At 45.9% G+C, this 23,724-nt stretch overlaps 1 protein-coding gene across 3 annotated transcripts in view; it reads left to right on the top strand.

The window, feature by feature from the left end:
• The window catches only part of THADA (THADA armadillo repeat containing), a 267,741-nt gene that overhangs the window by 211,849 nt on the left and 32,168 nt on the right, over positions 1-23,724 (top strand). For all 3 annotated transcript variants that reach the window (XM_081155905.1, XM_081155906.1, XM_081155904.1), the window contains exons 32-36: positions 12,370-12,746; positions 13,344-13,462; positions 13,797-13,869; positions 16,780-16,933; positions 20,401-20,532. In XM_081155905.1, coding sequence (XP_081012031.1) covers positions 12,370-12,746; positions 13,344-13,462; positions 13,797-13,869; positions 16,780-16,933; positions 20,401-20,532 — 855 coding nt within the window. The remainder of the gene's footprint in view (positions 1-12,369; positions 12,747-13,343; positions 13,463-13,796; positions 13,870-16,779; positions 16,934-20,400; positions 20,533-23,724) is intronic.

The raw sequence follows: 23,724 nt of genomic DNA, 5'->3' as shown, positions 1-23,724 counted from the left end.
ACCTTTTTGTTTTGTTTTAAATATGTCTGTTGATTTCAGAGAGAGAAAGGGAGAAGGAGAGGGAGAGAGAGGGGTAGAAACATCAATAATGAGTCATTGATCAGCTGCCTCCTGCATGCCCTCCACTGGGGATCGAGCCGGCAACCTGGGCATGTGCCCTGACTGGGAATCGAACCACGATCTCCTGGATCCTAGGTGGTTGCTCAACAGCTGAGCCATGCCAGCTGGGCACCTGCAACCTTTTTGGTGTATAGGATGATGCTCTAACCAACTGAACCACCCGCCGGGACATGGTCCTTCATTTTAGACATGAGGAAACTGAGACAGAGAGAACTGCCTAATGTCACGTGTGTGGTAAGATAGCAGGGCCTGAGCTGTCAACCAATCTACACCGTGGCTCCACAGCCCCATCAGGGCCAGATTCAGGAAAACCACTCACTGTCTCAGAGAGGGGTGCCCTAGAACCCTCTTTGTCGATACAGCTTCTCAAGCTTCTGCTCTTCCTGCAGGCCCCCAGGCCTCAGAGCTTCTAGAACACATGCTTTTACGCTGACAAGCCTGCATTTCTGTCTCCCATCCCAAGGGTGTGTGGAGTAATGTGAGGTATACCCAAGATTGGAGCAGTTACTAGAAAGAGAAAGCTTGACCACTGCTGGGCAGGCACCTGCCCTATTTCCTTTTGAAAGTGGACCTGCGGCCACTGCACGAAACACTTCCCAGCACCAGGCTACCGGTGACTGCTTTTTGTGGTTTCTTTGTTAGTTGGGTTTTATAGTTCGGATCTCATCATTCTGCCAAGAGCAATAAACATTTTGTTTTAACTGGAATGTAACTTTTATTATTGTTATTATTTTTATTCTAAATGCCTTAAAAGTGACCAGCTTGTGAGCATGAAGTCAGAATTCCTAAATAATCTAAATGCCAAGTCAGTGTTCCTTGTAGATCAGTGTAAGATTGGAAGACAGGCTCTCACTTATTGCTGTTCGTGTTTATACGATGGAAGTTAGGTAACGTAAGCTCTCCCAGAGGCCGGCTTGGGGGTTGATGGTTAAGTGGTAAAATCTGTGGGAAGTCTCCGACAGTGCCTCGTGTTGTACTGTCTAGAACGTGAATAATATATGTGTGACATGAATAAATATAAGGTCAATGATTTTTATGACATACTCACTTCCTTTACCTAAGTTCCTGGGAAATATAGCCAGATAATTACAGAGAATGAAAACATTGGCAACTTATAGACACCTGCTTTGGTTATTTGGTCTAATTAGGTTAAATTTAACCAATCCCATCTGAACGAATTGAAAACAATTCTTATCTGTTCCCTGGGTTGTGCATTTTTATCGGCGTTGGATGCAGATGTGTTTAATGTGACACAGTTGGTGCTATTCTCTCAGCTCTGGGTGGGAGATAAAAGGGAATTGAGAACACATTTTTAGAGTCTTCTGGAGACTTTGTTTCTGGGCCTGCAGCTATGAAAGTTCAAGGGGGAAAAAAAAACACAGGCTTTGTTGTCAATAAATTAGTTGCTTTTCTCCAAAACACTGGGACTATCATCTGAACTGTTGCTTTTGCCAAAAGTGCCTTTCCCAGGGAGCAGCGAGCTCCTAAAATAAGCAGATGATGCCTGGCTGCCTTTCGTATGTCAGAATAATACAGGGTGTGCTATTAGATTGCTAGGTTCATGCGGTGTTTATTCTTCATTAATTCCAAGCCTGGTGCTGAGAGCATAGACTCACAATCCTTAGAATTGTAGAGTTCAGAGACCATCTAATCAGTAGGTAGAGTGGAAACTGTAGCAATTAAGTGACTTGCCCAAGGTCACACAGTTGGCTAGTGAAAGAAATAGTCAAGCTTTTCTGGCTCCTGGTCTGCTTCCCATTTCTGTGACCAAAATTAAGGCCCTCATAATGGGAGTTGGGCTGAGCATCTGGATCGGCAACAAAACAGTGTCACAAAACCCCCTTGCCCACCTCTCCACCCCAGGAGTAAAATGCTGTTCAGGTGAGCAATGAGGATCTCAGAACATCTGTGGTTCCAGCCTTGCCCCGCTCCAGCCCCCCTCGTCACAGATTATCTGAAACTAGTTGTCCTTGCCAATTAAATTAGTTATATTTGAAAGCTTATTCTAGACATTTCACATGTATGGACTCATACAATATGTGGTCTTTTGTGTCTGGACTTTTTCAGGGCTCGTCCATGTTGTAGAATGAGTCAATAGTCTCTTCTTTTTCATGTCTGAATAATATTCCATTGTATAGATGCACCACATTTTGTTTACCCATTCATCAGTTGATGGACATATGGGCTGTTTCCACGTTTTGTCTGTTATGAGTAATGCTGCTATGAAGATTCATATACAAGTTTTTCCGGGGGACATATATTTTCAGTTCTCTTGGATATTTACCTAACAGTAGAACTGCTGGGCCCTGTGCCATCTCTAAGTTTAACTTTTTGAGGAGTTGCCAAACAGACTGTACCATTTTACATTCCCACCAGCAACGTATGAGTTTCCAGTCGCTCCACATCCTCAGAAACACTTATTATTGTTCATCTTTTTTATTATAGTCGTCCTAGTGGGTGTGAAGTAGTGTCTCACTGTGCTTTTTTTTTTTTTAAATCCTTACCAGAGGATGATATTTTTTCCATTGCTTTTCAGAGAGTGGAAGGGAGAGATAGAGAGGCAGTAGAGAGAGAGAAGGAAACATCGATGTAAGAGAGAGACATCAATTGGTTGCCTTCCTCACACATCGGGGCGGGGGATCCAAGGTACGTGCCCTTGATGGGGAATCGAACCCAGGACCCTTCAATCCAAGGGCCGACGCTCTAACCACTGAGCCATACTGGCTAGGCTTCACTGTGCTTTTGATTTGCATTTCCCTAATTGCTAATGATGTTGAGTATCTTTTCTAGTGTTAATTGGCCCTTTGTATATCTTCTTTAGGGAAATGACTATTGAGATCCTTTGCCCATTTTTAAATTGGGTTGTCTTTTTATTCCTGAGTTGCTAGAGTTCCTTATATATTCTGGATATTAATCCCTTTTCAGATATACAATTTGCCAATATTTTCTCCCATTCTGTAGGTTGTCTTTTTACTTTCTTTATAATGCCCTTTGATGTAAAAAAAATTTTAATTTGGATGAAGTCCAGTTTATCTATTTTTTCTTTGGCTGCTTGTGCTTTTGTATCGTGTGTAAGACATCATTGCCTAATTCAAGATCACAAAGATTTGTACACATGTTTTCTTCCTAAGAGTTTTATAATTTTATCTCTTAGTATTTAGATTGTGGTTCATTTTGAGTTAATTTTTGTGTTGGTGTGAGGTACAGATCCAACCTCACTTGTCCTTTTGCATGTGGTTGTCTACTTGTTCCAGCACTATTTGTTGAAAAGACTTGTCCTTTCCCAATTAAATTGGCTTGGCACCCCGGTCAGAAGAATCAATTGACCATAAATACATGGATTTAATTCTAAACTCTCAATTCTATTTTATTGATCTCTGTATCTTTCCTTATGCCAGGACCACACTGTCGTAACTATCACTGCTTTGTAGTTACTTTTGAAATCAGGATGTGTGAGTCCTACAATGTTCTTCTTTTTCCAGATTGTAATGGCTGGTCCTTTGCATTGTCATACAGATTTTAGGGTCAGCTTGTCAATTTCCGCAAAAAAAGAAACCAGCTAGGACTGTGATAAGTATTTTGTTAAACCTATAGGAATACTGCCATTATAATACTATGTCTTCAGATATTCAGATCAGACATTAAGATCAGAATTCTTCTAAGACTTGTTTTTAAGCTTTGCTATAGTGGATCCAATTTAAAAAGGAGCCTTTAGTTAGTGCAAATTTAGCTCTGCTGACCCAATGGATTACCTGATGCCCCATGGATTACCAGGTTTCTCTACTGTGGGTAGTAGTCTGGGGCAATTGCAAGTCTTGCTTTGTTTCCTTCTGTCAGGGATCACTGTCTTGCACTGCTGATGTCTAATGTTTAAAAACAATTTCGTACATTTTGTCCAGTTTTCTAGTTGTTTATGGCAGAAGAGCAATCCCTGAAGGAATTAAACCTTCACGAGCTGAAGCAAAAATTACGTCCATCACTTTGTTTTGAAACCTCTTGGTTCCTCAACTGTAAAAAGGGGATATAATACCATCAGAGGACTGGGGTGAAGGTCACATGAAAAAAATTGTGAAAACTCCTTGAAAAGTCATATGAAGAAAGGAAAAATCCAACCCTGAAAAAAAAAGCAGCTATTAGGAGGTAAAATTGATAGCAGGACCAAAGAAACGAATGTCCATCTCGAGCAGAGTAGGAGACAGAGCTTCTGCTGGCCCCATAGTCAGGTACATGTACTCAGGTTCACCATCATTGCTCCTCTGGCAGAATCTGCTTAACTCCTGCCTCCATGTTGAAGCCAGACTTCACATTTAAGAGTGTCTCCCGTCCAACCAGACTCTGTTGGACTTGCCAGCTATCAACTGCACCTGCAGCATCGTTCCTACAGGTGTTGGTCTGCGGTCCAGTGGTGCCAGTACCCTCTTCAGTCTTAGAGTCAGTTTCTCCCAGATTGTAAACTGTAGTGCTGGCAGGGGACTGAGATGGGGAGTCCTAGCCTCTCTCTCATTCAGGTGAGATGACAGGTAAGCCCCCTTTCTTTAAAGGAATCTTCCCAGACATCCACTGCCTCTCCAGTTGGTGGTTTCACACTGTGTCCCATTGCCTGTGGGTGGAAGAGAAAAGCCCCCGGTCCTTTGTGGGGAAAAGGTAAGTTAAACACGGTTGTCTAAGGTGTGATAACTGGGAAATTTCTGATTTCCCAATCTTGTCCTTAGGAGCAATTCACTGACAAAGCACCAGAAGCAATGTATGCTTAGAAGTAATGTCATGGTCATGTCTTTGGGTTGTCATGAGCTCGTCTACAAGGATTTCCCGACTTCCCCCCTGTGTTGAGCAGAGGCAGCATGGGGTGGTGGCTGGAAGTAAGAAGTAAAAGCTGTTGGAACCACACAGTGCCTGGTGAGCTCTCGGAAGGGACTGTGCTTTTATTTCAGGGGTTGACAAGATAGTCTTCAAATCGTATTCTCAGAAGCTCGTCGTCCTTCCTCAGCAGCAGGAATTTTGTGCTTAAAAGAGGACATCTGTAATACTTTCAACAATAAAGATAAATTTTTTTTAAAATACATGCTTTTGAGAATATGCAGGGGGCAAGGAAAGAAGGGAATGTTTTCAAAGGGGTGTGTGTGGGGAGTTGCACCTGTGTAAGCAGGGCACGGAGAGGTTCGGAGACCTCGAAACAAACGTAGGCAAGAAATAAACAGCCAGTACAGGTCAGGGTGCTTCTCGAGACAGAGTTAGAATCCAGTGCCTTCCAGCAAGTCATCATTCTACCTGTTTGTAACTGGAGGGGCCCCTAGGGTCAGGTTTACAGTTTACAGGGAGGGGCAGAGGATTAGGTAGAAGAATGGAATTTCCCTTCGATAAGGAGAAGCCAAGATTTATTAAATCAATTTATTTGTTGTTGTTGTTGTAGTTCCTATGGTTTCCTTTTCTCCCCAAATGTAATTTTTTTTACTGAGGAATTGCATAACTGGACATTAACATTCACAGAGTGTACAAATTATCATCTGCAATTATTTTTAGAACCAGTTTATCAACTGTTTCAGATAAGAACTTTAGTTGGAACTGATTACAGATCTCTCTGACCAGAGCTACAATTCTTTGAAATAGGAAAAGCTGGCCATCGCACTGCGCATTAAAAGTGAAATCTGCTTGTTTTTAAAGAAGGGTAGAGATTCTGAGGTGGGCAGGGGGAGGGGCATAGAGGAAACTTCAGAACAATTACAGCTGCAAACTTTTCTTGACCGAGTAGTATCAGAGAATTCAGAGCCTTTACAATGTATGAAAGTGAAATTCGTTCGTTCACTCGAGGCAGAGGGAGCAGCGTGTGCAGGGTCAGGCGGAGCAAAGAACCTTCTGTGCCTCAGTGGCAAACGGCCGCCTCAGTGGGACAATCAGCATTTCCGTTTACACGCTATTGCCAGTAAGTGACTTATTCCATAGCAGTAAAATCATGTTTTTCTGTTTCCAGTCCTGAGGGGGATCCTCCCTCCTTCATGGATGCTGATTGCTGCTTATAAGTAGAACAAGCCTGTGGTGTTCACCGGGCTTGGCTTCCCTCATAGCCATCGCTGCTGGGCCAAGAAAACGCTGTTGCTTTGGGCCTGTACACTTATTCCCCTTGCCCCTTTTATTTTGGCCAGTTCAGCACAAAAACAATCCGGCCGCCTTCATTCATGACGTAGCAGGGAAGGCCAGGCTGTATAATGTTTGGGAGCTCTTCGGTTGAGCACTAGATGAAGGGGTTGTCTTATGATTAAGGGCCATGGTCTCCACAAACAGGTACCATCAAACGCTAGAATTACACGCGTTCAGCATGGCAAGATGTTTACACTGTGAGAAGCACGGTGACCTCAGACGCTCTGAGGTAATGGTTCTTAAAGTGTGGTCCCTTCATCAGCAACATCAGCACCACCTGGGACTTTGTTAGAAATGGGATTGTTGCGGGACCTGCCCCGACCTCCTGCGTCAGGCAGTCTGGAGGTGAGCACCCTAAAGTCTGAGGACCACTGGTCTCAGGTGACAGCACAGCCACCCTTCTGGGAATATGCTCAGTGGCTGGAAGGCCAGGTGAAACTGCCTTCTCTCTTTTAATTGTTATTTTCCAACCTCTCTCTCTGCTGAGTACTCAGAGTGAAATTAACCTAAATTAAATGCACTTCTGGTGAAACTCAGCCATATCCATAATTATGTGGTAATGATATCATCCACATTTTTTTTTCCAGAATTCCCTTGTTAAAGCTATTTAGATTAACATGTATTTCTTAAGATTATGATGATGTTTTGAAAAGAAATTCTAACAGACTTACTTGAGGAGCTTAGAAGATCAAAGATGAATGACCCACAGGCTTGCCCTTTGGGGCTGTGCCCTCCTCTGGGGAGGAGACAGACTTCCCTAAATAATGCAACAGGACTTGTGAAACTGGACGTCCCTGCTCAGGGCGGATGCGGCTCTGAAACCTCTTTGAGCAGCCAGGTGGATGTTAGCGCCCTGCCTTGGCTGGTTAGGGCGTGGCAGCTTTGAAGTCCAGTTAATTTAGTGATCACTGTTCAGGTGGCAGACACAACACTGAGGCCCGCAACTTGCCAAAGAACCAAGAACTGCTCAGATAACACCTCTCATGACCGGGGGAAATCGTGTGAATGGGCCACTCGGCAAAGCCCCTTTGGTTTCTTCCTGGGAAATCTCTGTTCTGGGTAGTCGTGTATTCAGACAGGCCAACCTCAGAAAGCTTTTCTCAACCCCAAAGCTGCAGTTCCCTAATGCTGGTCCCTGGTGATGTTTCCAGAATAAAACGCGAGCAAAATGACACTATGGCAGATTTTTCTTAAAGCCAAATTTACTTAAAGAATTGTTCTTTATGATAACACTATGAATTTACTATTTTTTGGTGTGAAGCTAGCCCTTCTTTCATGAAATGATAGTAGATGGTAAGTTTTTAACATCCTTGCTTTACAACATAAAATGCCTAAGTCAGCAGGTTACTCCAATCTGCCACATTGTTTTGAACTCCAAACCTGGGAACTGTTTCTCCACTGAACAGGACTTAGCACAGCAGGAGGTAGTGTCCTTCTGAGTGGGTTCAGCCAGTTAGCCAGTCGTTTGAAGGCTAGAAACTGCCTTGCTCTAAAGAAGTTAATTTCAAGAACGAAATTAAATTGGATGTTAAGAATCAGTCACACATACTTGGGTGACTAGAATGACTGTACTGATGGGAAAATCTAAAGACTTTCCAAACTAGGAGGGCTGGGAAAACTCCTGTTAATAAGAGTTTGCAAAAATCACCTAATTTATGAAAAATAAGATGGTGCCACGAAAGGAGAGACTCGATTCTTTAGTGACAACACTTGGCTTTCCAGGAAAGATAGGAAGAGACCCAAAGCAATCAAAATTGAAATTGCACGTAGGAAAGTGCTCCCCTAGAGGGGAAGGTTGCTAAATCTCAGACTGAGGAACCCCATCAAAGAGCTTTTTGTGTCCTGCGGACAACAGGCACTCATAAGAACAGAAATAAGTACCCTGTGTTGATCTAGACTTTGAAGCACGTGGTGGGTTGTGAAACCCTGGCGGGGAAGCCCTCTGGCGAATCTGCCCGCTGCGGGACGCAGAGACAGCGAGCAGTAGCCGCCAACCCAGCTGCGCGCTAAAATCACCTGGGCCACTGTGAAACCGGCTCGCCCCAGAGATGCGGCCAAGCGTCCCCTGACGTGAGTGTTTTTCTAAAGCTCTCCAGAGGAATTTAATGTACTTCCTGGGCTGAGAAACCACTGTGCTGGAGAGGAAAGCAATATGTCTTTTTTAGTCACTGCAGCTGCTTACGTTGACGTATTGAGGATTTATAACTCCAGCCTCCTGCCTCACCCAGAGACCCCCTCACCGTAGGCACTGGGGAGAGGGCGTTCTGTGGTCTCGCCTAAATGGGACTCCCCGAGAGCGGAGCCCGGTCTTTCTGATTCACGGCCACGTGCTAGACCTAGAACAGAACCTGCACATAGAGAGCCAGCGCTGACAGCCTGCCTGCTGGGAGCCTTTATAGTGCTTATTCGTTCTTCGGAATTCCTGGTGACTTCCCCTCCATTGGTGGTTTTACTTGTAAGAGAAAGCGGGGCATGGTGAATTCTCTAGTTTTTCAGTGTAGTGAGGGACGGAGCTGGAGTGAGCTGTGCCCTACTTGGAACTGCACCCCTACCCACCCACCGTAAAGCCTACAAACCCCAGGAGGGTCGGGTTTTAGGAGTGTGGTTCTCCGCTGAATAGCAGGATTGCCTGTTGGCTTAAGACTGCAGCTGTCTGCGCCCACCTCGAAACCAACTGAAACAGAATCTACAAGAGAGGGGTCCAGGCATGTGTGATTTTAAAGTCTGGCTGAGGACCATCATCACCTGAGGGCATTGGTTTTCAAAGTAGAGTGGTACCTCAGTTTCCAAACGTCTCTGTTGACAAACATTTCCGTTTTCAAACACGCCTCAGAAGTGGAACGTGCCACGTGGCTTCCATTGAGGGCAAGATCCTGAGGCCTAGCTGTCGGCTGTGGATCCCTCGGTTTTCAAACGTTTCAGAACTCGAACAGTCTTCCGGAGCAGATTACATTTGAAAACCAGGTACCACTGAACCTGGCTCAGCAGCAGCATCACCAGTGAGCTTGTTAGAGATGCAGATGCCAGCTCCCACCCCACCTCCCAAATCAAAACCTTCGGGGGTGAGGCTCAGGAGCAGACTGGAGTTTAACAAGCCCTCCAGGTGATTCAGATGCTGACTCGAGTTTAAGAAACTGCTTTAGGACATCTCTTTGGGTCTTGCTGCACAACAGATAATATTTTTTCTAAGCAGCAGTTTGGAGAAAGTGCCTCAGTGAATGTCATTTGATAATTTCCTGGCTTATGGATAATTTCCTGCTGCTCCTCTGTTGACACATTAATTTGCATACTCCTTCCTAATTCCCCCTAAATATTTGCCCTTTGCTCTCCTATTCAGTCACCTCTGAGCAGCCTTTAGGGCCCTTCTTAAATTTTATTTCTTTCTGGAAACCCTCTTTTTTACTTCTTGCAATAGAACATAAGTGCCCATTGCATTAATTTTTGTCATTCTTTTACTTTTTGGGCTTTTTTATCTACCATTTTTGTGTGACCTTGAGCAAGTAACTTAATGTCTCTGTTTCCTCATCTGTAAAACGGGAATAATAATAGTGCCTACTTTATTACATGAGTTGATACATGTTGAAGTACTTAGAATAATACTCAACAAGTGTAATTGCTCATAGCATTAAATAATGGCTATCTAATATTCTATAGTGCATGGCACATACTTAACTCGTCAGCTTTTCTCACTAACAACTTTAAGTCACTAAGCATTTTGCAGTTTTTGTAGTCTTTATCTCCCATTAGTTTTAGTTTCATTAGTTTTAAAGCACTTTGACCCCCGTAATTTTTCTTTCTCAGCTCTGAATGTCTTTGTCTCCTGAAGTACCTAATATATGTTCAATAAACGCTTATGGAATTATACTGAACTCCACAGGCAGTATAGGCCAAGTTCAGAGGAGACCTTCCTGAGCATGTCCCCCATCTCCCCCTTCTTTGGGACATGCCTTTAGTCCCTAGCTTCTTGATGATGTCATCCATCTTTCCTCAAGGTCCTAGAGGAAGAAAGCGAGTCGGGGTGCCCAGCTCTTGAATACAGCATGCTATCCACTCTGCCTGGGATATTTCTCTTTCAGACAGCGGGTTCCTCTGAAAATTATCCAGAATGGCCTAGACCTTTCTTCCTGTTTTTAATTACATTTTAAAGAGCAGATCTCGTGGTGGTGTGGTCTTCTCATTAGTAAATTGTAATGGGATTAGGTTTTTAGGTGTTGAAAGTAAAGATGACGACATGGAGGTTGAGGATCACACCTCCCTGGGGCTGCCCTGCTGAACTGCTGCTTTGTAAGGATGGTTCCCTCCTGCTTGGACTTGAACTTCTGCAGAGTCTGAATTAAGAGCAGAGGTGTGTCTGTAGCCGTAGATGGCGGGTGGTGGCCTCTGTGGGGCGCAGCCATGTTGGAGCCTGAGCCCTCAGTTTGCGTCTTGGGGCAAGCTTCTTTTTGAAACTATTTGATGTGTAACATGAATATTCTGTAGTTTTAATTCCTGGATTTATTGCAAGCCTATGTGATTTTTTAAATTTCACGTTTTTTCCAACTGTTACTTTAATATTTTACATTTCTGTTATGTTTATGATAGTTTTCTAGAAGTCAGTAGTGTTTGCTGAGTTATGAGATATCTGAATTTCAGCTATAATGATACCGGACAGCCTGTAGTTCCCCACATCGTCCATCCTGCGTCATGCCTTTGAGTCTTTGCTCTGCCCCTCAGTGGTTCCAACCCTTTCTTCCCCTTTAAGACTTGGATGACACCACTATATTGGAATTACCTACTCATTCATTTCTCTTTCTCAAAACAGACCATAAATTCCTCAAGGGTAGTGTTGTTGTTTTTTATTTAGCATCCAGCACCTAGTAAGCAGACTCTAAGAATTTTTTATCAGAACCAAGAATACAAAGATCTTGGCAATCTGAAAGGCAGACCATAAAACTTAACAGGGAGATAATTTTTTTTTTTAAATATATCTTTATTGATTTCAGAGAGAGGAAGGGAGAGAGAGAGCTAGAAACATCGATGATGAGAGAGTCACCGATCGGCTGCTTCCTGCACGCCCTCGACCGGGGATTGAGCCCACAACCCGGGCATGTGCCCTGACCGGGAATCGAACCTCGATCTCCTGGATTCTAGGTCAGTGCTCAGCTGCTGAGCCACGCCCCGCCGGGCAGGAAGATAAAATTTAACAGGATATACTTGGGTTTAAAGCAAAGAAAGAAATAAAATAAGTCTGGATCTAATACAGTACTGAGTACAAGGTGGGAGAAAGATGACTCACCAGCATCTGTAGACCATGCAAGAAAAGAAAGGCTGTGGTTCCAGTGGACTTCATGCTCCGCATGAGCCAACACTGTGATGTGAGGCAGCTCCCACAACCCAGGGTCAGAACAGGGAAAGTAACAGTCCTGCTGGCCAGACCGCACCGAAGGGTCATGTTCCACTCCATGCGGCCGTGCCTTAAGAGGGAGTGAAGGATGTCCAAAGGAAGGCAGTTAGAATAGTGAGAGAAGGCGAACCCTATCATAGGGTGAATAGTTGAAGGAAGTAGGGGTGTTTCATCTGGAAAAGACAGAGGGGGTGTAATAACTGTATGCAAATGCCTAAAGGGCTCATTGGGAACCTCAAAATGCAGAATTAGGCCAGTAGATGTACTAACAATGAAAGAGTCTGTTATGTGAGCCCCAAGTCACTGTAGGGTTTAACCAAGAGCCTCTGAGGAGATGCTGTAGAGGGGATCTGAGCCCCTGGAGGAAGTTGGGACTAGATGTCCTTTTATCCAGCTTAGCTTTGAGGTTTGGGGATTTAAGAGGTCACTGAGTTCATACTGACTGAATGTTGAGGAGGGGTGCAAGGAGCACATCTAATGGGAATGCCTTTTGTCCCCCTAGGGGAAATATTATGAGTTACCTAAATAGTGTGAGTTACCCAAATAGAAATTGCTTTTGGACCAGAAGTTTGAACCTTAGTGGGCAAGTCACTTATTACATCATATGTGTGAAATGTACTCAGAGAAGGTATCCAAAAGGCCCACCTAGTGTATCCAGAGCCTTGCCTTTTCCCAACTCCTTTTGTGGAACTTTGAATAAAGTGATTACCTTTGGTTTTTTTGCTTTTTAGTCCTGGAGCACCTTGGCTTATGGGAGGAAGTCAGAAAGATCATCTCAGGATCAGAGCTACTAACGGGATTCCCCTATACCTTCACGGTGCCAGGCCTGCCCCAGTACCTCCAGAGCCTCACCAAACTAGCCATTGCTGCAGTGTGTACAGTGGCCGTCCAGGCTGAAGAGCAGACACGGGACGTCCCCATCTCCTTCTCTCAGCTGCTAGAGTCTTCCTTCCCTGAAGTGCGCCTGCTGACACTGGAAGCCCTGTTGGAAAGGTTTTCAGCAGCCTGTGGATTAGGAGAAAAGGAACTGCCACCCTTGCTGTGGAATATGGGAGGGATGTTCTTGATGTTGGCAATGAAGGAAAATCACCCAGAATGCTTCTGCAAGGTAACGTTTCTGGTGTGCTGACTGCCCCCATCCACTCCCCACACTCTTTGATGAGCCCACCAGAGTGATCAGATCATGAAGGCAAGATTGGCTTTGGCTTCTCCAGGAAGGAGATTCAGCATCAGGAGGGCAAGGACTCTGTATGGTGCTTGGCATGGCTTCATGCACAGATGGGCACTAGGAAAAGTGTTTGACGATAGTAGCATTAATGACAGATGAACCAAATCAGATTGAGAGTAAGCTAGTCAGTGCTGTAGGAAACAGCACTGACAATTAGCTATAGAGCATATCAGAGGATAATCATTGCTGATGTGGCCATTTGGGGGCGGATAGCCACCTAGAAAGCATAATCAAAAGGAAGGGACACTGACTTAGGAATCTGGGATCCCAGATCCCTAGGACCCCTTGCGTGTGGCGCTGCTCCGTCCTGTCTCCAAAGGTATTAGGAGGGAAATAAGCCAGTGGGAGCTTTTTGAAAGATAGACTCCCCCCCCCCCCCCCCCCCCCCCAGTCGTTACAAGTGATTATCATTTAGCTTCCGCAGACTTTTTCCTGAGGTTTTGTTTTGTTTTGTTTTCATGGATCTGGCTCACACAGATACTGAAAATCCTGCATTGCATGGACCCCAGGGAGTGGCTTCCCCAGACAGAATGCTGTATCCATCTAACCCCAAAGGAGTTTTTGAACTGGACCATGGATATTGCTTCCAATGAAAGGTTTGTCCCCAACGCTTGCTGTGCAAACTCGGTTCCTTGTGTGGTCCCATCAGTCAGTTAGGTAATGAACTTGAGCACAGTTCTGGCCTAAGGACTCCGTCTCTGTATTTCTTTCTCAGTCTCAGCTTGGAAGCGTTTTCTAAGCTCAGGCAATAGAATGATATCAGCATATCACATTAGTAACCAGAGGTAATACTTCTGGAAGTGTTTGTTTAGCACGAGGTGGAAATGTCCAGCCTTCACATCCACATGGGTTACAGACTGTGCAAAAACCATCTGTATATAAAGTATGTTTGATTTTACTTGGGGGTTGTTTTTGGCTTACTTTCTCTAGGTCTGAAATTCAAAGTGCAGCTCTGAGACTTGCCTCCAGTGTGATTGTCCATCACATGCAGACGAGTGATGAGGTAAGGCCGCCCGCCCTCACCTGGGGTCCAGGTTGTTGTGCTTTTTCACCAGGAAGATGTCAGCAGGCAGAGTCACTGTGGCGTGTATGTGTGTCCTCTACAGAAATACTGCTCTGTTGATTTTTCACTTTGGGTCTAACTTGTAAAGAATTTTTTGAGCATCGCCTTTGACATTTCTTTCCTCTGGCTCTGGGCACATTTGATTGGAAGCCATGAGAATAACAGAGCCTCCTCCCCACCAACACACACACACGCGCGCGCGCGCCCAGACCCCTTGTTTTTTCTTATTTTTCTAGCTAGACTCTTTATTTAAAGAGGGAATGAATAAGTCAGTTCCAAGGACTGCAAGTCACTAGGATTACACTCTAGTTGCTAAGTATGAAAATATATCACTATGGCTTGACTCTGACCCCAGAACACAACCCAGCTGGCCTTGCATGGAGCCTAGAGGTGTCCCACTTGTCTCACATGCCCTTTGGGAGTGTGGTAGAACTAGAGTAATCAAAAGACTTTCCTGGGAAGAAGCCTTAAGACAAATACATGCACGCTTAGGGGTATATGAGAAAGATGCAACCGTCACAGAATTATTATAAGTAGAAGGCACTTAGTGCTACAGTGAAACCACCTGAGGATCTTGGTTATGTATCACCACACTGTGCTAGTGTCAGCATGACATTGCGGATCCTGGTTCCTTACAATAAAGCCCCGCTGAGAGATGTCCTGGAGACACAGAGATGAATAGAGCAGGAGGGACAATCTACTGAGAGAAGAGAGTGTCTCATCATGACATTAAGTGCTCTAGCTGGAAGGAGGCTGTGGGAATCCAGAGGAGGGAGGGAGTGTTTGGGGAGCTGAGGAAGACTTCACAGAGGAGATTGTTAAATTCCGAGAAACTGGGCCTGAGAGAGAAAACCAGAGGGTGAGAATTACATAGATACACAGTTTCCTTCTGTCTTTTATTCAAAGGCAGGCCAGGGGACCAAAGCCAGGTGATCACTAGGAGATACAAAAAGCAAAAAAAAGTCAGTTGTGTGTGTTGCAGGGAGGGGAATGTTTGTAGGAAGAGAGAGGGTTTGCTAAAAAAAACTACAGCCCAGAGGGGAAAAAAACAAATTCTAAGAAAGTAGTCATGGGGCAGCCAAGAGAAATCTTTCTCATCTAAAGCCATTTGTCACCGTTAGTCACATGCATCTTAACGATGCTGGTTGGTACTTGAATGAACTGATATTTGATGAAAATTGGGAGTTTTCCAGGGGAAGAAAAATTAACAGAAATACAGAGAAACACATAAAAAAAAGTTACTGGGTCCGGCTGGGCATGGCTCAGCAGTTGAGCATCGACCTAGAATCCAGGAGATCAAGGTTGGATTCCCGGTCAGGGCACACGCCCGGGTTGCGGGCTCAGTCCCCAGTCGGGGGCGTGCAGGAGGCAGCTGATTAATGACAATTCTCTCATCATTAATGTTTCTCTCTCTCTCTCTCCCTCTCTTTTCCTCTCTCTGAAGTCAATGAAGATGTACTTAAAAAAAAAAAAAAAAAAAAAAAGTTCCTGGGAAAACCTGGGTTTCTTTGTGCACTGAGAGTCAGAATCTTCCTTGAGGTCTAAGATGCTCATCAGTCTAGTTCCATGATAATCAGAGTCTCATTCTGAACATTTAAAGAGGCTTAGTTGATAGGGAAAGTAAAGTACATTTTCAACAATAACCCTGTTTCTAGAAAAAAGTAAAAAATTAAAAAAACAACAGGGTTTAAAAGATAGAAACAATCCAAATGTCCATCAACTGCTGAATGGGTAAACAAAATATGATATATCTATACAATGGAATACTACTCAGCCATAGAAAGTAATGAAGTCTAGATACATCCTAGTGCATGGATAAACCTTAAAAAATATATATGCTAAGCAAAAGAAGCCAGTCACAAAAGACCACACACTGTCTGACTCAGTTTATATGAGCTGTCCGGAAATGGCTCGTCCATAGAGACAGCACGTTACTGGTTTAGGGGTAGGGGAGGGGGCAGATGGCAGGATGAGGAATGACAACTGAAGAGTGTAAAGATTTCTCTTTTTGTGATTGTTGCACAAGCGTAAATATATGAATTGTACATGTACTTTAAGTGGATGGATTATATTTCAATAAAATTGTTACTATAAAAAAACAGTGCTTTGTTTAAATAATAATGTTAGTTAGGATGCTGCTTTAACTGTTGTAACTGAAACCCATCGACGCAGTGGCTTAACCCAGTGGAAGCAGTCCAGAGCAGACAGGGTGGCTCGCGAGTGTTGGGTCCCCGGCCCTTGGCCGTGATGGTCAGCGTCCTCAGCAGGGCCCCAGGTGCTTGCACCAGCCCCGTCCTCATGTCCCCCTTCAGCTGGCAGGCAGGAGAGACTCAGGAAGTGAAGGCCACGCCTGGTGCTGAAAGCGCAGATACCACTTCCCGCGACAGCATATTCTTCAGAATTTAACCACGTGTCACGCCCAGAGTCAAGGGCGTCTGGGGAATGGAGTCTTTAGCTGGGTGCCTGGGTGCCCAGCCAGAACCTGAGGTGGTTTTGTTAAAGACAGAAGTATCTGGTTATTGGGGACAGTGAGTATTGTTGCCACAGTCTTTCCCCCAGAAGTTTTGTCTTGACGGAAGCTGTCAAATGCACCAGTTTTCTGATAACCCGATTTGCTTCAGAGAAGACTCAAGGAACGTGCTTCCCAGCTAAGGTGACCCTATATTACTGAGAGACAGGTCAGATTTTCTTCCCTGAGCGTGTCCATTCCTTCCTAGTTGGGATGAAAACGACTGAAAAACTCTCCTTCCCGTGTGCAAGAGCTAATTTGCAGGTCCAGTTTGGTGTGTGTAGCTCATCCCTAATTTCATGATTGTATCTTCTGAACTGCTCTAAATGTTGTGCTTTCAGACCAGGGACTCCGTGGCCCCCGAACTGAAGCAGTGGGTACAGTTGGTCATCTCGTCTTGTGGAGATCACCTTCCCACGGAGTCCAGGCTGGCCGCTGCTGAGGTCCTCACCAGCACCACCCCGTTTGTCCTCACCAACCCCCAGCCCGTTCTCGGTAAGCGCAGCGAGCGGGGAGATGTCCACTGCACTAAAGGTGCTCAGAGTACCACTAGGTGCTCCCGGTCAGAAAGGAGGGAGGGTGAGAAATAACCATGTGCGTGACATCTTCACATCTTTCAGGCGTGTGTCCACCCTCTTAGGCCCTACTCTGAGCATTTCCCATCAGTAGCCTCGTAAGTGGCCTCTTTTTTTTTTAAATTCTCACCTGAGGATATGTTTTTTATTGATTTTTAGAGACAGAGAGAGAGATCAGTGTGAGAGAGAAACGTCAATCGGTTGCCTCCTGCACGTGCCCGATGGGGTATCAAACTTCCAGCCTTGTGGTGTCCAGGACGAGGCTCCAACCACTGAGCCACTCCGGCCAGGCTGCCTCTTTTCTTTCTGTCTTGTCCCCGAAGCCATTCTCTTTATGCTCCCAAAAGCTTTTGTGGTCTTTCTAAAGTACAGATCTGATCATTTTACTCCACGCTTAAAACCTTTGGGTGGGTTTCCATTGCCTTCAGGATCAAATCTAAATGCCTTTTAACGTGGCTCACAAGGCTCTTCCTGTTCTGTGCCCTGCCCACGTCTCCCTCCTCGTCGGCCAGCGTGGGCCCCATGAGTCATCGGTAGGGAACAGTTCTAGAAACAAGCTGCTGCTTGACTGACTTCTATTTGCCTTTCAAGACTAGGCCTAACCGTCACCTCTTCCGGGAAGCCTGTTGCAATGATCTTGGTGAGAAATGAATGGGTCAGTGTGAAGCTGTGGCATTGAGGAAAAAGAAAGGACAAGCTGGAAAGGATGTAGGAAGCTGAGTCAACATGACTTGGTATTGAGGTTCATGTAAAAGGGAGATTCAAGGATTAAGTTTCTGACTTAAGTGACTGGAAGAACTGCTGGTGTCTTTAACTGAACTTAGTTTTTTATTGTTTTGTTTTTTGTGTTTTAGTTTGTTTTTTTAATCCTCACTGAGGATATGTTTTCACTGATTTTTTTAAAACATTTTTTTATTGATTTTTAGAGAGAGAGGGAAGAGGGGGAGAAAGAGAAACATTGATGTGAGAGTGAAACATCGGTCATTTGCCTCCCGTGTGCACCCTGGATGAGGATTGACTGGCCATCGAACCCTACCCTTTGGTACCTGGGACATTGCTAAAAGCAACTGAGCCACCCGGCAGGGCTGACCTTAGTTTTAAGTTTAAAAAATCTCTGGGACATAAAGGTAGAGAAATTTTGGAGTCACATGTACAGAGCTTAGCTAGTTTCCAGCCATGCTCTCCACCCGCAGGTCTCTTTCCTCACAGCCACGCCCTGTCCTTCAAACATAGTAATTAGGAAAGAACATCATGTCAATGGTGTTTGACAAAACCAAGCTTTAGGAAATCCTAAGGAATTCAAAGCACAGGGGTTTTTGTTTAAACATTTTTGTAAATTTTGTAATTTTATTTGTTTTTAAGCATGGGGTTTAATAAAAGGAAAAACCCAGAACCTAAAGCCATGCCTCAGTCCCGCCCTGCCCTCTCCTGCTGTCTTATGCCGGTATTATTGTGGAGTGATTGTCTCCCATCCACTCCTGATATTCTGCTTTTGTTCACCTCTTCCGTGCCCAGCCCCGCAGAGTAAACCATGGTCCCTGTGTCCAAGGAGCTTTTGGGGTAGTTGCAGAGAAAGGATTTACAGAATAAAGGAGAGAATTGCTTTTTTAGATGGTGAGATTCAGATTTGAAGTGGTGTTGGAGTTCAGACCAACGAAGCATCCCCATGTCCCTGGAACTCACTGGGAAACAAAATTGTCTGTGACGTCCTTTTAATTCTTTCTTCTAAGTGCCTTCCAGGCATTTTTCTTACACCCAAACGGGGACTGAAAGGGGACCTTCTGTGATTGTGATTTAATCATTGGACCCAGAGGAATAAGAACAAAGGTTTATAAACTTTGGTGAAGTTTCTCCAGTGAGAGTAATATTTTGCAGCACATTTTTGGGGTGACTTTGGCTACTCTAACCCTAGCTCCTATCAGACAAAATGTGTGTGGAATAACAGGGGATTCCTGAGTAAAACTGAGTCCTGGCAAAAGCCATTGGTTCATAATTACTGGAGCTGGTTATAGCATTGTAGGCAGTAAGGAAGGTCAGAGGTGGCTGACAGCCTATAAGAACATGAAAGATGGGTATGGAACTGAGAGACAAAGGACATAAAAGTGCGTGGGGACAAGTCAAGGACAGAACAAAGTCATTTAAGGAAAAAGATAAATTGAAATGGGCTGGAGGGAAGGTTGCGGTTCTTGAGGGCATAAATGACCATGTTAAAGGGAAAATATTAAACCCTAGAGAATATTAAAATGGATAGATTCTGAAAGACTGAGTAAAATTTAAAGCCAGATTTATAACAGAAAAGAGAGACCAGAGCCACAGAGAAAGCCACTGCTCTTCTTGGTATGACTGAAGCGGCAGTGGCTGGTACCTGGTTCCCCACGGACAGATGAGAGGGTGGACTAAGCAGAGCTCAGGACAGGGCCGGTTCTCCATTAAAGGCCGGGGACCATGAGTGGCAGCCCTGGCGCCCTCCGTTGTGATCCTCCACAAGCCTGGGCCCACCCACCTGTGCAGCATGTATCCTTTCTGTGAGGCCCTGCCCACCTCACCTCCCTCGTGAAGTCTGCCTTGGTTGCACCAGTCCACTGTGATCTTGCCCTGTGCTGAGTCACAGCCACACGTTTCTAACCCCCCTGACTTCTCGTTGCCTTGTGCTCTTGACTTGATGTTCCTCTTAGGTGCTCAGGGGTAGACACCGTCTTTTCCTGTTCCGTCGTCCACAGCAGCACCTAGCACGGGGATAGACAGAGTCCCTGCCCAGGAGTAATGGCAGTCAGGTAGTGAGCCCCACGTAGACGTGGTATGGGCTAGTGCCTTTATGGTATAGACAGGTTCCTTGCCCTTTTCAATTCTTGCCCCCAAAGCATCATCTTGATTGAAATTTTGCTTTCAGAATATATAAGCTCAAACAGTCACTCATATCAACACTGGGCTAGTTTCCCCCAAAGCACTCTTGATGCATAATGTTTCATTCCTGAGAATTGTGAGTCATCACGGACAGCTAGGCCCAGGCCTTAGTCAGCCAGGGCACACCTTCTGGGGGCCTCTCCTGGGGCTGGTTGCCTCCAGAAACCTTTACTCCTCAAAAAGAAAGAAAGGGGGGGGAGGGAGGGAGGGAGGGAGGGAGGGAGGAAGGAAGGAAGGAAGGAAGGAAGGAAGGAAGGAAGGAAGGAAGGAAGGAAGGAAGGAAGGAAGGAAGGAGAAAAGACAAGACACTTCAACCCTTCCCCCTTAGGCCCTCTCTCCTGGTGTTTATCTGACTCCAGTCTTCCTTTCTTGGAGTATCCAGAAAAAAGGAAAGCTGCTGCTCATTAAACACCGTGGACCTGAAGTGGCGTCTGTGCCTCTGTGAACTGCATCGGGGTGATTAGAATTCTGTCTGTCTCCTAGGGCTGCGGGACACGCTTGCCCTCTGGAGGTGTGTCCTCACCCTCCTGCAGAGTGAGGAGCAAGCCGTCCGAGATGCCGCCACGGAGACGGTGACGGCCGCCGTGTCGCAGGGGAACACCTGCCAGTCCACAGGTACCTCCTCTCCCGCCTCTGCTGTGCCTTGCTGCTCTTAGACACCACTGGGCACACTTTTCAGTAAAGGGCCAGAGAGAATATTTTAGGCTTTGTTGGCCGTTCAGTCTCTGTCTCAACTGCCAGTTTAGTGGGAAAGCAGCCATAAACAACAGGTAAACAAATGGGCATGACTGTTCCAATAAAACTTCATTTACAAAACCAGGCAGCTGCCAAGATTCGATCTGCTAGCCATAGCTTGCTGACCCCTGCTCTAGGATATCATAGAGAAAAATTGTTTTCAAAGATAGAAATCTAATAAACAGTGCCTTCTGTCAGTTACATTGTCATTCTTTATAAATAAGGCCAAGTTTTGATTATCTGTGTGGTTACGTAACCAGAAATCATAGATCCATCATTGTGTTCCTCTGTGAGTTTTTACACACGACAGAAACAGATGAGTGTAAGTCTAGAGTCTCCATTTTGTGCCTTAGCCTCTCTTTATTTTATGATTAGTTTTTTATATATATTGATTTTAGAGAGAGGAAGGGGGGAGAGAGAGAGAAACACTGATTTATCGTTCCAACCTATTCATGCATTCATTGGTTGATTCCTATATGTGCCCTGACTGGGGATTAAACCCACAACCGTAGCATGTCAGGACAGTGCTCTAACCAACTGAGCTATCCTGCTGGGGCCCTTGGCTCCTCATTTGTTGTGATGTTAACCTGGGATGTATGGCGGGAGCAGCCCAGGTGGACAGTTCTGCGTTCGTTGCCACTCAGCTCATGATATGAGGGGTGAAAGCCTGGGCCCTGATTATCTGTAGGTGATGGCAAATGCTATGGAAGCAAAGGGGAACTGTTGGCTGTGAGTGGAAAATGGGCTTCTGGTTGGAAGGGCCAGGAGGCAGGTGGAGTGGAAGCAAGGTCACACCTCTGGACAAATGGCCGTCTGGGATGGTGACGTTTCTGGTGGACTTGGATTCTCTGCACTTGGGACTGGGTGTCAGGAAAGATCTCTGGGTCAGCCATCTCAAAGAAAAGCAAGAACACCATTTTGAGGCAAGGGGGTTACAGGCTGAGCACAGAAATTTGCCTTGTGGACAGCAGAATGGGAGGGAAAACAGACGGTGTTTGTAACAGGTTCGGGACCCCTCATCCCCCAGGTTGGGATTGCGGCCCTGGGAGTGTGTGAACTTCCTGGCGCCTCAGTCCACTGTTGTAATTGGTCTGGGCACTTCCCTCTGCATGTGTGGGAGAAACTAGTTTGTAAACAACCTCTCAGTGATACATACCGCTCTGCAGCAGGGGTAGCCAGCATCGCCTTTGCCTCTGCAGGTGACGTACAAGTGCTATTGTTTGGAAAAAATTAAGTTAAATTAATTCTTACTTTTCCTGCTAAGAAAAATATAAACCACGAGGACGCCCTGCCTGTAAGATTTCATCCTATGATTGAGGCTGGATGAGGGCAGGGGAGCTTTGCGCTCATGCTGTCCACCGGCCTGCTGGGGACACAGGGAAGGGGGAGGTGCATTTTGACGGTGGGGTCTAGGGAGGTTCCTGAGAGTGGAGCTGGCCCGGAGGAAGAGATAAATGCGACACAGATGAGAGCATTCAACACAGAAGGAAAAGCGGAGCCAAAACCTGGAGTTGGGGGGGCCTTGGGAGCTGATGGGGGAGTGTGTGAACTTGTGTGGCCATGCTCAGACGGAGGCCAGGGAAGTAGAGAAGGCGATAAAGCCAGAAGGCAAGGGCACCCAGGCTGGGAATGATTTTGAATGCTGAGCCGAACCTCTTGTAGGTGGAGCGAGGCTGGAGAGGGTTTTAAATGGGAGTAATGTTGACAGAAACATGTATTTGAGATGGATCAGGGCTGGGGGTGAGTGAGGGAAATTTTGAGGCAGAGAGAACTGGGGCTGGTAGCAAAAGTCCACACGAGCTGTCATCAGCGTGATCAGGGGTAGAGTCAACAGGATTTGGGGGCTGGTCCTTGTGGGAAGTGGGAGACAAGGAGAAGCAAAGATGACTTCAAGGTTGAAAACCTGTAAGATATCCCCAGGAAATACCAAGCTGTGCCCCTGGCACCAGTGTAGCGGTTGGGCTGTGGTGTTGCAGGAAGTGAAACTACCCGGAATCGGGAAAGGCACTTAGAGGCCACAAGTCACTGTGATCGGGGACAGAGTATTCCTTAGGCCTTGGAGAGATCGGCAATGGAAATTGAGACAGCAAAGGAGGACCTTTATCTGTTGTAGGAACAGAGTGAACTGTCTGGCTCTGTCCTGCCCTCCCCAGGACACTGCACAGGTGGCCTGGGAGCCTAGCACTCCTTAATGGGCCCAGTTATTAGTCCCAGGGGCCACTGGCCAGAGGCTGTCGAAGAAGACGCAAACATTCACCAGTCATTCATCACCCTAGTGTCACCTTGAACGCAGTTGGCTTCAGGTGGAGTGAATTGGTCAATGATTCTGGAAGGCCCAGAGAAAATGACTGTTCACGTAGCCCTATGAGGGTAGATTTGTTGTTCACTTTTTTTGCTTCCTGATTGCTCCTGCTGTCCTCATGGTCACCTGGGAGGTGAAACTCACAGCCTGTTAGCAACATCCTGAGCACCACCTGAGGCTCCCTTCCCTTTGGAAGGAGGGCTTCAGGAAGCTCCAGCAACGGGGTCCCTCCACTCCTCTGCCAGCGCACTGAGAGGAAGGAAGAAGTGGCACTGCTGGGACTCACGAGTCGGGGATTGAAATTTGCAGCAGGGTAAGAAGTGTTTGGGCAGGACTCCAGGAGAGGCCCATCTTCCTCCTTTCCCTGCTCTGACTTGACTTCAAGCCTTGATACGCTCTGGAAAAAGCTCTAGTTTCAAGAACAGGAGACGTTCAAGGCCATCGGCTCTGCGGCTCCCACGTCCCTGGGCTTCCCCGCCGTCCACTCAGGAAGCTCACTCGTGTCTGTCTTAGGCCCTATAGCGGGATTTCACATCCAGTTGCACTTGAACAGGGACTGCCATCCGAGGAAAAAACCTGGATATTTACATTTAAGTCACTAACTTTGAGTGGTTCTCAAGTTAGGCAGACAGAGTTTGGGGGGGGGGGGGGGGTTAGCAGCAGGAGGAGCTCTTGAAGGTGAGACCCTGAGCAGGCTGCTTTTGGAGGAGGAGAGGATGGAAAAACCTCAGAAAATCTCCAGAGAGCTAGAGGACGGCCACATCCAACAA

The sequence above is a fragment of the Miniopterus schreibersii genome, assembly GCF_964146895.1.
Source record: "Miniopterus schreibersii genome assembly, chromosome: 13".
NCBI classification, from domain to species: Eukaryota; Metazoa; Chordata; class Mammalia; order Chiroptera; family Miniopteridae; genus Miniopterus; species Miniopterus schreibersii.
This window is presented reverse-complemented; position numbering and strand designations above follow the sequence as displayed.